Genomic DNA, 15,118 nt, shown 5'->3' with positions numbered 1-15,118 from the left:
AAAGGGATTTTTTTTTTTTTAAGAATTAGGAGCTGTGGTTTTGAACAAGATATTTAAAACCCTACTGAGCATCTTCCATTCTAAGTGATCCCATCCCTCTAAAAGGAAATGCCTTCCATATTCCGCCTAAAAAAGCAAGAGCAAAACAAAACAAAACTTGAAAACTGTCTCTTCTGCTCCACGACAGACAGTGAGGCCATTGTCTTCTACCTTTGGCCTCACGGATCCTGTACAGGACGTCCCGAACCAGGATCCCAGAGGAGGAAAGGTGGGGGTGGGGGTGGGGGCTTGGTTGATGTAACAGCAGGCAGCCAGAAAGAACCTGGGGTTAGGGCAGGGTTGCGCCCCAAGACTCTGTTCTTATCTCCTCTTGCGTTTTTACTCAACACCGCATCACTTCCATCCTAAATAAAAAAAGAAACAAGGAACCAGCTAAGCTTAATTAGGGGTAAGTAAGTGACAAGGTTCTCATTAAACTTTGTCCTCTGACCCCTTTGCCACTGCCCGTTTTTGGTGGACCTAATGAGGTTTCCGCTCAGGGGAAGAGGTTCCCACCGAGGGTATGCGGTCTAGGGTGCCTTTGGATCTGCGTGTGCGTGTTCAACCGGAGTATCTTCTCCCCACGCCGAGCCCCTCTCCCCAATTTTCTTAGGCTTTTAGGTTGAGAATGTAGTGAATCCGGAGAGTGGCCGAGGTTTGGGCAATTGGCCAAGTGTAGACCGAATGGCTGAGGCTCAGCTCCCGGGTGCCCACAGGTGGGATCCCTGCGCTGGGCGGCAGGCAGCGCGCCCTCCCTGCAGACCAGACCTGCAAGGGCCGCGGCGCTGGGGGGCGTGTGCGGCCCGCGGGGGCGGGGGGGAGGGACTTGACAGATCGCAGCGAAAGAAAACATTCTACAAAACAAACACCACCGACTTCCCCACGTCGGTCTCTAAAGACATGGTGGGTGGAACTGAGAGGGGGCGACTGCGTGGAATTCCGCGAGGTCGCCTCTGCCGCCCACCCGCGCCTCCGCAGCGAGCGGCGTCCTGGGCCCCGCCCCACCCGGGTTTGGGCTCGGAGCGGGGGCGACTCGTTTGGGCAAAGCAGGCGACTAGTTCCACTTGGGCTTCGCGAGTACTCGGCTTTGCTCCTCCGTAGTAAACAAAAGTGTCTTCGCCGCTGATTTGCCTCCTAGCAATCAAAACACTGAGAGGGTGAGAGACTCACAGAAGCACTCGAGAATTACCATAAAATAATAACAGATTCAAAAGGGGGGGGAGGGTGGCGGGAGGGAGGAGAGAGAGCGAGAGAGCGAGAGAGCGAGAGAGAGAGAGAGAGAGAGAGAGAGAGAGAAAAAGAGAGACAGCGACCATAAGAGAGAAAGAGAAAAACACCCCACTACCCCCCACCAAACCACTGCCTCCTCCCCGTGGAAAACCGGCCCCCGCCCAGGCCCGCGCCCACTGGCTGCCTGGGAGGCAGCGCCACACTCGCATTGGCTGTACGGGCTGTCAATTAGGGGCGGGCCGGCGCGCGCGCCGCCGCGGGCGGGGGGCGGCAGCAGATCCCGTAAGTCGGGCGGCCGCGTAGTTGCTGCAGCCGCCGCCGCCACATTCAACAGGCAGCACCGCCGCGGTCGCGCCGCCCGGAAAGCGAGCGGCTCGCGGCGTCCGTCTGTCTGTCCTTGTGTCCGCGGTCCTGTCAGCAGGAGCGCGGCGCCGGCGCTGCCCGGTCCGGCGGCTCCGGCCCGCCGTCCCGTCCGCGCAGCGAACCTGGAGGAGCCTGGATGTTGATGGACCCGCGAAGTTAAGTTCTGGGCTCGCTCTTCCACTCCGCCGCGCCTCCTCCCGGTTTCCGTCCGCTCGCGGCACCGACCTCGGCCCCCCAAATCTCAGACCGACTCTTGGCGCCCCCTCCCCCTCCGCACCTTGGTGCTGCGCTCTCCCGGTTCTTGGCTCTCCCGCGGCTGGGGGAGGGGCGGGGGGTCACCATGGCCGAAGCGCCCCAGGTGGTGGAGATCGACCCGGACTTCGAGCCGCTGCCCCGGCCGCGCTCGTGCACCTGGCCGCTGCCCAGGCCGGAGTTTAGCCAGTCCAACTCGGCCACCTCCAGTCCGGCGCCGTCGGGTGGCGCAGCCGCGAACCCCGACGCCGCAGCGGGCCTGCCCCCAGCCTCGGCGGCGGCTGTCAGCGCCGACTTCATGAGCAACCTGAGCTTGCTGGAAGAGAGCGAGGACTTCCCGCAGGCGCCCGGCTCCGTGGCGGCGGCGGTGGCGGCGGCCGCAGCTGCCGCCACCGGGGGGTTGTGCGGGGACTTCCAGGGCCCCGAGGCGGGCTGCCTGCATCCGGCGCCGCCGCAGCCCCCGCCGCCCGGGCCGCTGCCGCAGCACCCTCCGGTCCCCCCCGCCACCGCAGGGCCGCTCGCGGGGCAGCCGCGCAAGAGCAGCTCGTCCCGCCGCAACGCGTGGGGCAACCTGTCCTACGCCGACCTTATCACCAAGGCCATCGAGAGCTCGGCTGAGAAGCGGCTTACACTGTCGCAGATCTACGAGTGGATGGTCAAGAGCGTGCCCTACTTCAAAGATAAGGGTGACAGCAACAGTTCCGCGGGCTGGAAGGTGAGCGACCTCGGGGCGCGCGGCCAGACCTGGGGGGCGCCGCGGGGCAGGCGAGGGGAGGGTTTTGCAGGTTTGCCTGCCTGAAAGCTGAGGGCAGGAGAGAGGCGCGCATGGAGCGAGCGGGCGAGAAGTGGCAGGGGTGGTGGGGGGCTTGCCCGGGACTGGTCGGGGGATTAGTGTAAATGTGTCTGTGCGGGCGCGTGCGCAAGAGAGTTTTGGTGGGACGGGGAAAGGGTTTGGGAGTGAAGAAATTAACGCCAAGAAGTGGACTTAGGGATGAGCAGAAAAGTTTGCCGGTAAAACGAGAACGGGATTCACTCGGGAAGGTTGTCCCTTTTTCTCTAGCACCTCCGAGGGGAGGGCGGCCTCTTTCCGCCCCCGCGGCGCGCGTTCCTCCAGCCTTGGGCCGAGCTGCCGAGCCTTTGCTGCGCAAGGCCAACCAGAGCACGACGGGGTACACCGGAGACCCCGCCTGGCGCTCTGGCTGCAGGTGTAGGGGACAGGCAGGGCACAACCGGTTGGGGATGGTGCGGGACGGGCCGCGCAGGTTCTGGAGGCCAGTGCGCATTTTGCTTTGTTTTGTTTTTGTCCAGAGTGGCCCCGACTTAAGGGGGCCGGCGCGCGGAGCCTGAGGTAGCGCCTCCGACACGTGCGAAGGGGCGGCCACCGCCTGTGGAGCGCCGGCGCCTGGCCGCGCTGGGCGAGCTAAAGTTCAAGTGTGACCCTCGGCGGGGGCGGGAGCTGGCGACGGCGAGGGAGGGATCGCGGGCTCAGGAAGCGAGCGCCTTTAAAGGGCCAGCGCGTCCGGGCCTTGGGTTCCAGCACTTTTTCATGGAGGGAAGCGCCCCAAACTTGGTCTCGTAATTAGAAACGGAGTGACCAGAAGCTGGAAATGTCGTGTGCGCCTTCTCTTGCCTCCCACCTAAGTGCTATGAAGCAGTGAGGGGCAGAGCCAGGAGCTTTGGAACTGGTGTTTGGGGGAAATCCGAGTTGGAGGTGCGCGCCTCGGGAACTGGAAGGGAGCTCCTTCCTCGACTGAGGATTGTATATTTATAGAGCCTAGAGGCACAGTGTGGGGGCTGGCACCACCCTACCCCGAGGTTTAGAAGGCCCTGTGGTCCCTAGGACTGGAACTGGAAGGCTTACCGGGAAGTCTAGCAGACTCGCGGCCTCCCCTTACTGACAGTTTCTCACGGTCACAGGTGGTGGGATTGATATAAGGGCTCTTCAGTTGAACAGTCACCTTTCTCACTCCTTTCTTGTTCCTCATCATGACTGTACTGCTATAAAGATCAGTCTTTACCGCGCGATTGGTGTACCAAGATTGTTTCACAGAGTCTTCCCTGCGCTTAATGTGTCAAAAAGGTCAGGTTACTCATGTTATATTGAAATTCCAGGAGAAGGAGCCTGGAGTTATTTTATTTTTTCCAAAGTTAAGCTGGACCTATTACACATTCTAAGTCACAAAATCAGAATTGTTAACCAAATCCAATTTTACTTAACATTTGATTTTAAGTACTTGACTGACTTTCTTATCTATCAATCCTCCTTCAGCTATTAGAAAACATTTGGCATTTGAAAAATTCTTTTGTGGGGGCATTCAAAGTACAGTGTGTACTTACACCATTCTTTTATGTCTTTGGAAATGCATACAACCTACTTCTGGACTTGTTGGAGTGCCTTTAAAGATAGAGAAGGCAGTGTGTTAGGATATTTTTAGTTTTGTCTCAAATGGCATTGCCAAGGGATTCTTAAACTAGGAGTATAACTTAAATTTAAAAATAGATTCCAAGATTATATTATTTGGTCGATCAATTTAATAGGTTCTTGTTTAATTTTTTTTTAAGAATAATTTTATTTTATTAAAAAAATAACTTGCTTACTGGGGCCAGGAGACCTGTTAAGTGTCTAAAATTGGAGGCCCAGGAGCAGCAGCTCCCACTGAACCTAGTGGAGTTTGGGAGGGAGCAGGCTGCCTTTCTTAAATGAGTAGATGTTTCAGGTGTAATGGGAGTCAGTGGGTGCAAGTCAGAGTGTATTTTCAGTTTGAGTAAAAGGGTATTTTAAGAAGAAAGGAAACAACCTGAACTGTTTTAACTCATAACTAGTCTTCTGGTTAGAGTTTTCATAAAAATGAGTTACTTGCAAAACCAAGTTTCACTCTCAGATCTAAAAGATTAAAAATTCATAAAAGGGAGAAATTACACTATGACTTTTAATTTAAGAATCCACTTCTAAAATGCAAATGAACCCAAACTTAACTGTTTTAGGACTGAGGAGAGGCTGCTTTGGAACAAAATATTTCCTGGGATTTGCTACTGGAAATTAGACTGAATCTTTAATTACATATAGTTTCTTGTACTCTATTTCCTGGGGCCTGCCTGAGAATTTAAAACTCATTTGCTGCATAGGACAGTAATTGGAAAGTGGTTAGTATTTAAAAACTTTAATCTTTTAATGTAGTTCCCTAGATTCTGATTTTATTTGAGACTTATGCCTTTCATGTTTATGGGGATGTACGTGACATCTGTCTTAAACTTGTTTTAGCATTGGTTAGAACTATCATAAGGTTTTAAATAAAGTGGAACCTAAGACTTTGGGAAAGCCCAGGATCTTTTAAACCAGGGCCTTATTTATAAATAGTGAAACTTGATTTCCATGGCCAGTTTTCTCACATAGAAAGTTTTCTAAAGCCTGGGAAGTAGTATTGTGAGCTCTGATTTTTTTTTTTTTTTTTTTTTTTTTAGTGGTGGTCTGAGTTGAATCTTTTTGTTTGATATTATTTGGAACACTTCATTTAAGAATGTTTTTACTATAGTATTTTAGTGTTGTTAAAAGAGATTTTTAGACTGCTTTATTATGAAATAGCTGAGATATCCTATGTTTTTGTGGTAAATTCTTGGGGAAATGATGGGAAGAGTAATTTTTGGGCAGTAGCTTTTTTTTTTTTTTGGTACCCATTTGAGTATTGAAAAGAAGGCATCTTAATTTTCATATAAACTTAAAAACATTGAAGTTATTTAAGACCTGAAAATTGCCAGAAGGGTACTAGCAGACAAATATTTCTTCATTTCATGCTCCGCACAGGGAATCTTCTTGGTGGCCATGTGAAATGGGGATGAGAGAGAATATTCACTGGTAAGTTAGAATCCCCAGTAGGCCAGAAATGTTTTTCTGTGTTTGTACTTTTGACTTTTTCATCCAGCTCCAGAACTGCAGTTTGATTTAGACTTTTCTAAGACAGCAGCTCTGTATTTGCCTGGAATTTCTTTGGGAGAACCTGAACTATTTGCATTTTTCTGGGATACTTTGCCCTTGGAAATTACCCAGTACCCTGGTATCATGGGAATTTACCAGCCATTTTTTGGTGTTAAGTGTGTGCTAGCTTTTGGGGCTTTCTGGAATCCTCTTGGAAAGGCAATATAAATCTCATAGTGATTTCAGAGAGCAGACTTTTCAGTTGCATGGAAGATAGTGGGTTTGTCCTAACTTTCTTGCAACTTAAGACTTACCTTGGTCTTCAGAGCAACAACTCGTAGAAACTTGCCCAAACCTCCAGGATCTCCCTTGGGTTAGATAACCACTTGGTTTATACAAAATTGTGAAGTTGGTGGTGTTATTCTTTAGTTGTGAAATAGGACCAGATAAACTTGAAAAAAAAAAAGTTTATATTCTGGTGTCTACAGGGTAGAAGGCTTATATTCCAGTGGACGTGCTACATACAGACATACTCAGGTATGGAAGCATCCTTCCTCTTTGCTTATAAGGACTAACAAAAATCAAATCAATGACACAAATTTTTTTTATAGAGAATGAGTACTTGTTAATTTTTGGTTTTCTAAAGAATATATGAAACATGGAAGTACATTTTTGTGCATCAATAATTTCATATGGTTCAAGCTTTAAAAAACTTTTTTCCCAGTGGCATTCCAGTTTACTTCCCTCAGCCTACTGTGGTTTATCAGCTTTCATGTTAAGCACTGCAAATGTTGAATCTTAGGTTGACTTCTTATTGTCATTTGGAAGGTATTTGGACCACTTTCCTTTTTTTCTTTCAGTCTTCTTCCTTTAGCTTTGATAAAAGCTAAGAAAAGCAAAACGTACTTTATCATTTATCTAAATGCACATCCATACTTCTAGTTCTGATGTTAATCCTTATTCAAATGGAAAGCAAAATCTGCAACCCCTTTCAGCATAGTGTGTAGTGAATTTTTACCTAAGCATGTTACTTAAATAAGGGCATAAATTCAGTAGGTGTTCTCTATTTCAGACCATATTTATTACAGGGAAAAAAACAAACAAACAAGTGAGAACTGTGAGTGTTACTACCCTCTACAGTCTCATTCTTAATTTTGTTCTGAAAATTGCTAAAGGTGTTTGTGCCCTGTGGTCAGTAATCAACTAAGCCTAGGGAATGGGGGCTATGTCTAAACTTTTACTTTGAGAAATTACATTGTACTATTCTGGTCCTCCCCTCAGTCTAACTTCTTCCTGTGGTTCACTTATTTTTCCTTCTCTTATTCTCAGTTCTAAGTATATTCCTTGACCAGTTGTGGATTTTTTTTTTTTTTTTTTTTTTGGTTACTGGGGATTGAACTTGGGTGCATTGGACCACTGAGCCACACCCCTCAGCCCTATTTTGTATTTTATTTAGAGACAGGGTCTCACTGAGTTGCTTAGTGCCTTAGTTGCTTAGTTTTTTGCTGAGGCTGGCTTTGAACTCATGATCCTCCTGCCTCGGCCTTCTGAGCCACTGAAAGGCATTATAGGCATGGGCCACTGTGCCTGGCCTATTTGTGAACTTTTTCTCTGGTCTTATTCTAATTCTTTTACTGACCAGTGTCTCCAGTTACCTGAAGGCCATAAATAGCCCATTTTGACCTCAGATTCCACATATCTAAACCCAAACTACTGTATTTCCCTCTACTCTCACATACGTTTCCTCTCTTTGGGTCCCCAGTTGGGCTAAATGGTTTAGTTAGCCATTGTCCCAGTTTTCAAACTTGGTTTTCCTTTTCAGCACTATTATGGTGTTTAGTATCTCCAAGTCTGTTAATTCTTCTTTCTCAGGGTCTCTTGAGACTTATACTTCCCAGCCCGTAACTATTCCGGTAGGCTAAATCATATTATTTCAGGCCTAGGCCATCATGTTTTCAGAACTTGGATCATCTTGTGCCCCTACTGGAAATTCTGCACATTTTACTTGATATTTGTTTTAGTCATCTTTTTTGCTGCTATGGTCAAAAGACCTGACAAGAACAAATAGAGGAAGAAAAGTTTATTTTGGGACTTTCAATTTCAGAGGTCTCAGTCCACAGACAGCCTGCTCTATTCCTTGGGCCTGAGATGAGGCAGAACACCTTGGTGTAAGTGTGTGTTGTGGAGGAACTGGCTCAGGACACGATCATCAGAAAGCAGAGAGAGACTAAGCTCAGCTCACAAAATATATACCCTTAAAGCCAAAATTTTCTATCCAATTATATCTTTGTTTTTGCAATATAAAAAATTATGAAAGGCCGGGTGTTGTGGTGCATGCCTATAATCCCAGTGACTCCTGAGTCTGAGGCAGGAGGATCATAAGTTTGAAGTCACCTTGGGCAATTTAGCAAGACCCTTTCTTAAAATAAAAAGATAAATTTAAAGAAAGGTTTGGAGTTGTAGTTCAGTGGTAGAACACCCCTAGTCTCAATCCCTAGTACCACCCCTCAATAAAACTGAAAAAAGGTATTTATTTATTTATACATGTCTGCATGTACATACATGGTATTGAACCTGGGGTATTCTGAGCTTTATCCTCGCATTGCCCCCAGGCTTCTCTTGAATTCCCAGTTCTCCTAACTTACCCTCCTGGTATTACAGGTATGCACCCCTGTTCCTGTCTAGTTTTAATTTTTTAAATGCGACTTTTTTTTCCCCCTTTTTTCTTTTTGGTCATGCTGGGGCTTGAACCCAGGGCCTCAAGTATCTAAGCAAGGTCTCTACCACTGAGCTATTCCCTCCCCCTCAACCTAACATTTTAGGAACACATTCACTCATATATGAATATGGAGAACGATGGAATGCAATTTAAAACCAATAAACTGCATTTAATTTTTAAAATAGCATATAGATTCAATCCCCCATTCTCCCCCCCAAAACCCAAATTGTATTGTGATGTATCAAAAGGCAGGAGTAGGATTTATTAAAACTTAACCGTTTTAGAAACAACACAAGTGTTAAAAACTATTTTACTAGTATGTTTATACTTGTAGTAGACAGTTTGAAAAATAGTCTGCTGGGAGATGGGAGACAGTTAAGCAAAAATAGGTGGTAAAGCCTACTGCTGTGAGGTTTTATTAAATGTATGTTACCTTTCACATGGAGAAAACAGCTTTCAGAGCACACTAGACATCACACTTGCATGGTTGTTAATAACGCCAAGCTAATCTAGTTAAAATCAGTAGAAAATAATAGGGAATTGACCAATCTAATTTTTTTTTCAACCACTATTAATGTTTTAGATCCAGTGAAGTTCAAAATTTTGGCCTGTCTTTGGTCTTTTCATTCTGTAATTAGAGCTATATTATGTAAAACATCCTTATCCTTCAACTCATATCTCATCTTGGTTCTAATTTGGAAGGGAAAAAGGAGGGTCCTATCTCAACTTCAGGGAGGAGAAGCAGAATTCAGTGTGTAGGCCTGTGGGGAGAACATTCCTTTCAGGATAGCTTTCTGACATTGTCAGGTGAGTTCTTTAATTCTTAGGGTGAAGAGATGTCTGCCTTGACAGAGAAGAGCCACCTCCGAAGTGTTGTGTCTCATTGGTCTACACACAAGCATGCCTGCTCTGGGAACTGGAGTTGTCTTCAGCAAGCCCTATTTCAGTCGCACATGGAAATTCTGAGGCTGTCACCTTTTTCAGTGTGACTTGGCTCCAACATCTCTGTATAGATCTTTGAGCTCTAAAAAGAGAATCTTTTTTTTTTTTTTTCTGCTTTGATGTATTTTCCCTCCTAGATGATATTTGTCTTAATTACAGTGTAATTCTTTATGTGTCTTAAGTTACAGAACTGGTCCTAATGCCATACCCTGTGACTGTAACAGCCATAGGAGCTACTGCCTGATTTCATCTGATTAAAGTGAAGACGTGATGAGAGTGGAAAGAGAGGGGTGGCTTGTTTCTGGTTGTTCTCTGTCTCTTTAATTAGAGCTTTACAGTTATACATTCTGGTCACTTTCTTTTGTTTGATTAGAAGATATTTCTTGGCTAAACAAGTTTTCCTCAATTGCTGTTTCTCATAAATCTGGAAAACAGGTCATGTTTTGTCTCTACATTTATTATACTAGGAATTTGATAAACATTTGATGTAAGAAAAAAACGGTGTTTCTGTTTACAACCTTGGTTACCCCATCTTGAAGTTGATACACTGCTGTCTTGCCCTTCTTGTGAGGAGCCTCTGTAATTGGTTTGCACAGTTAACAATTTGAAAGTAGCTAAATGAACCTGGCTTCAGGAAAGGGAGGGGTTCTCACCGTTTGCTTTTGTAACTGCAGTAAATAAGCCAAAGAGGACGATGAACCTTGTAAGTCCTATTTGGGTCTTAAGCAAGTTAGGAGCCTAAGAAAATAGTATGGGGGGGGGGCGCTAGAAAAGGTGTTCTCAGTGACCTGGTGGTCTGAAGAGTTAGCTGAGTCCTAGAGGCACTGAGCTTTGCCTCCTTAGTGTTTCCCCTCTCTTTTCATATCAGGTTTCCTTTTTTAATATAGAAAATTGGTGCTTTTCCCCCACTAGTACTATGCCCTGGAAGCCTGCCATGCAAGTGTCGGAGGGAAGACCCTTCTCATTAAATAAGAATTCCCACACTCAGAGGGTCTTTATCTTTGCAGGGTGGCCAGGGTAACAGTGAAAAAAAAAAAAAAAAAAACATTCTACATACTATATCTGAAAAGAAATGCATTTAAACTTCAAATCTAATTGGGAGAGAAAAATTATAATTATCACCTAATTCCAAGGCTTGTAAATATTGTGTATCCTTCAAAACTTGAAAACAAAACCACATAAATATTTGGGAATGGTCTGTACAAGTAAATGTGAAATACTTAAGACAGTTTGATTACTTGGAAGCAAGGTCAGAGGAAATGATTTGCATATGGTTTAACTAGAAACTTTATTTTGGCAAGATTCTTCAAGTAGTAACTGTTAAAATACATATTGTTTTCTATTTTGGCATGAAAAAAAGTTTTTTAAGTCTTCTATGACCTGAAGTGTAGACATAAATAATATTAAGATAGGTGATTTCAGTCACCATAATTTTATAACACAGATGGTATAGCTTCTTGACCTGCATGCTGAGGCTTAATTTGCAGAATCATTGATTTGTCACACCAGTGAGAGCTCAGTGTCAGGTGTCAGTCCTCCAGTCTGTGCTTTGAATACTGGAGAAACCCAGATACCTGAAGGCAAGAGTTAGTTACCTCATCTGTATGCATTAGGGTGCATCTTCTTGAATGGGGTGGAATGGACGTGGAAGGGAGCAGAGGGGAACTAGCAGAACTTCTAAATACCAACTGCGTTTGTTTGCCTACTTGGTAGGAAACTGGTTGCATTTCTAAACTTGAATGGAAAAATATTCTCTCTGGATGGGTAAGCCATCATGAAATTTACATACAGTGAATGTGAAAACTTACTGTGGACCATTTTACTGAATAGAGTTTTCTGTAATCTGTGTGGCTGAATTGGCCTCTCTCCTTAAACCTTTTTGAATTTGATTGTCTCTTTAGTGGCCTATTATGGCATTTGCATACACTGTATGTGAAAGATATCTCTACTTGCTCTCTTCTGTTACTTGTGTGCTTATTAGTAGTTTTTTGAATTTGAGGTATTGGTGAAATAGAACAAATTCTGTAGGTCCTAGATTTATATCATAAACATTTGTATTAACATTAAGATTTTCAGATTATGATATAACATTGATTTTAAAAGTTCAGCATTTGATATTTTTACATTTTAGAAGAGGTTATCAAAATGGTTTTTGCTTTATCTCTCCTGAAGTATTTGGTAAAATAAATGTTAAGGAAATTTTATGAGGGTTAAAAACTTCTGTAATTATGCATGTTTTGATGTTCTTTTTTAGTTCTGTAATTGATACTTCACCAGCTGCGACCACACTGCCCTGCTAGTCTTGTAATATTCTATTCCAGTAATCCTGGGATGCTTTTTTAAGGTGCTTCATATTTCTCAAAATGTCATTTTGACACCTTTGATGATCTGATTTATACTGAGAGCATACTTGAAAAATAAAAAGAAAGCAGAAAGATTATTCATGTAAAAATTTAAAAGCATAATTGTCACAGACGTCAAGAATTACCCTGCTTGCTCTTGAAGGGTTGAGTGCAGTTGGCAGTGTCCCTGATGCCATGGGATCAGAGACTACCCTTCCGCAGTGAGATTACCTTGGAATTCTCTCCATGCTGCTCTACTCAGAAAAAAATGCTCTTAATCTGTTTAGCTTAGTTGGGTTTCAAGCCATTTACTAAGTTGTTTGAATGTTAAAGTTTGTGCCATTGCCTTTCTAGTGTGTTTATAAGAGCTAAGAGTGGAGGGTTTGGGAGATATAGAATTAAATGGAGAAAATATTATATGGATACAGATGTAGTTAATTATACTGAATGTTTTTCTTCCACAGACTATCAGAAGGTGCATGTTTGAAGTTAGTTGACTTCTGAATTCATTAGCCATTTGATTGCATGCCTTATAAATTATAGTTATAAGAATAAGGTTTTTTTTTTTTTTTTTTTTTTTTGCGGTACTGGGTGATTGAACCCAGGGCCTTGAGCTTGCAAGGCAAGCACTCTACCAACTGAGCTATCTCCCCGGCCCCCAAGAATAAGTTTTAAAATAATGATTACTGTGCCATGTGGTCTCATGCCACAGTATAAAAAATCTTGGGTTACATTAAATACTGATAGTTTCAAGAAGGGGATCCTATTTAATTTTTTTAGTTATGAAAGTATAAAGACATTTTCATCAAAGACAAGTTACTAATGGTTATGGACTAATCATGGCTTCTACCTGAATTTTTATAAAAGAGGCAAGAAGGGAAAAAGGAAAACACTTTCAACCATGGAAATCATGAGCTGAGGTTGATTCTATCTCCCCACCTCCATTTGTCTTTCAAATATCTCATTTTAAGGAGTACTGGAAAGAAGAAAGGGAAAAATAAAAACCGTTATTTCATATTCTAAGGTAATGCACCAGAGGGATTCTTTTCATGATTAAATTCTTTGTGATCCTTAACTTACATGAATATACCCCTGGGATTTGAAATGGAGACACTCCCACTCCCTCTTAGTCACATGTCCTATTAACCTTGATTCTCTGTGGTTTGCTGAGACTATTTCAGGGACTCACTTAAAAAAAAAATGACTTCCATTTAACAAATTTTTTCTCTTCTTGCCTTTTCACTTTTTGCAGAAAAGCTCACTCTCCTGAGGAGATGTCTCTGCTCCCTCAGGTTGCTGTCTTGTTTCTAATGGCCTAAAACAAATTAGTAGTCACCTTCTGCAGACCTGTGTAGGGCATACCGTATCAGGGGCCCACTGAACCAGAGCAAAATGAATTGTTAGATCACATATATAATACAAATGAACTTGACTGTTCTTTAGACAGCATACCCTTGTAGGTCTAGAAAATTTAATCTAATGCCCTTTCCATCTTTCATTGGGCGAAAGCTTTTGGATTTATAGTTACTAATTCTGGCTATAAATATATTAATAGTATTTTGGCTTTGCCAGATATGGGGCATGACCTTTGACATCCTGCTTGACTGTGCATGGGAATTTGACATCCTTCAATTTAGATGGAATTCCCTTGTTTTGTTTCCTGTGATAGCATGGGGAAATACACATTTTGGCTCTTTCACCCAGAGGTGGAGCAAGACAGGAAGAAAGTAAAATTGGAATGCATGAAGAGGATATTAATGACTTTATTTCTGCTGGGTGTGGTTAAATTGGCATGCTTTTATAGACATCTGAGACTATGAAAGTATTTAGTTAGTGCAAAACACTAAGAAGATGCTATAATCATACTTAGTTTTTATTTTCTTTGATCTAGATTCATTATTCTTTTTTTGACTAGTTAGACATTTTAGGGTCTTTGAACTGTTGCATTTAAGTACACATGGTGGTAAGAACTAAAATCACTGTCATGTCTTTTTGTTGATGCTTTTTCTAGTCCTATATACATCATCAACAGCTAAGTAGAGCTGCAAAAAGAAACTGGTTTGTATTTCTCCCTGAGAAAGAGGAATGTTTTGCTGCTATTAATTAAAAGTTTACATCTGTGATTTTTGTTTCCTCAATATAACCAGAACTACCGTCAATAATTATCTATTTTGAATTGCCATAGAACTCAAATATTCAAAAGCAGAAATTTGTTGAAGTCAGGGTTTTATAATATTTTCCTTTTAAAAGTCACAAAAGTTGGCTGGGCATGGTGGCACATGCCTGTAATTCCAGTGACTTGGAAGCCTGGGCAGGAGGATCACAAGTTTGAGGCCAGCATGGGCAAACTAGTGAGACATTATCTCAAAATACAAATAAAAATAAAAAAGGAACACTCCTGGGTTCAATCCCTCATACCTCCCCCGAATCACAAAAGTCAGCTTTTAATATAAGTGCTTTAAGCGGAAAACTATGACTCTCCAATCACCCCAAATGCTCCATTAATAGACTTGCTTTATGTTTATTAATTTTTTTTTTCATTTCCCATCTAGACTGATGTCCAGGGTAACCTAGTTGAAAATGTAGGTCTCAAGGAGTCTTTTTTTTTTTTTTTTTCACCCCTAACAAAAGTTACGTTGAATTTACATTGTAATAAAGGTTACAGGCAAAAAGCTACACATGAAGCATAAAAAGGCCTATTATACAAATGTTCAAATCTCTGTATAAAGCTCATATCAATGTTTCCTACCTTTGTGTCCTATTTGTTAGCCAGGTCTAGTCTTGGAGCTCTGAACAAATAGAGCTCTCAAACGGGGGAAAGAGTCCCCAAACCACCAGCTTAAAAGGTCCTCTTAATAGACTTCAGTTACTTGCAGAGTCTATCTTTTCATTTTTAATCTGAGTTGCCCTAACTAGTTTAACAACTGCCTGATAACACACTCAGAAAGAAAAGTAATGCCTTAGAGAGTAGAGGACAGCGCTCTGAAATTAAATGAGAAACACAGGCAAGTGGAGTGCTCAGGTTTGACAAGAAAAAGTTCTCACAGCAGTGTAGATTAAAACTATAAACCTGTGCCTCTGGCACTGGTCATAGACAAAGGGGAGGCAAAATGTTTTCCTTCCAACAGAAAGGACCAAAGACCTCAAAATCAAAGACCTGAGAAAACACTTCTGAGTTTAAACCTTAGCTTAAGTGAAGAATGCTAAACCTTTTTGCTCATCCTGGAATCCATGACAACCCTTTTGCAACCTGGGACTTGGAAAGACAGTAAATATAAATGAGGCTGTGGGCTCTGGATTCAACCTGGGGTATGTGAC

At 43.3% G+C, this 15,118-nt stretch overlaps 1 protein-coding gene across 1 annotated transcript in view; it reads left to right on the top strand.

The window, feature by feature from the left end:
- Positions 1 to 1,549: 1,549 nt before the first annotated feature.
- Positions 1,550 to 15,118, top strand: part of Foxo1 (forkhead box O1) — a 92,887-nt gene continuing 79,318 nt past the window's right edge. The window contains exon 1 of the mRNA XM_047553602.1: positions 1,550 to 2,599. Within this exon, the coding sequence (XP_047409558.1) occupies positions 1,973 to 2,599 (627 nt within the window). The 5' untranslated portion in view covers positions 1,550 to 1,972. The remainder of the gene's footprint in view (positions 2,600 to 15,118) is intronic.

This window comes from Sciurus carolinensis, chromosome 5 (assembly GCF_902686445.1).
Source record: "Sciurus carolinensis chromosome 5, mSciCar1.2, whole genome shotgun sequence".
NCBI classification, from domain to species: Eukaryota; Metazoa; Chordata; class Mammalia; order Rodentia; family Sciuridae; genus Sciurus; species Sciurus carolinensis.
The sequence above is the reverse complement of the archived record's forward strand: the minus strand, read 5'-3'. Positions and strand labels throughout refer to the sequence as shown.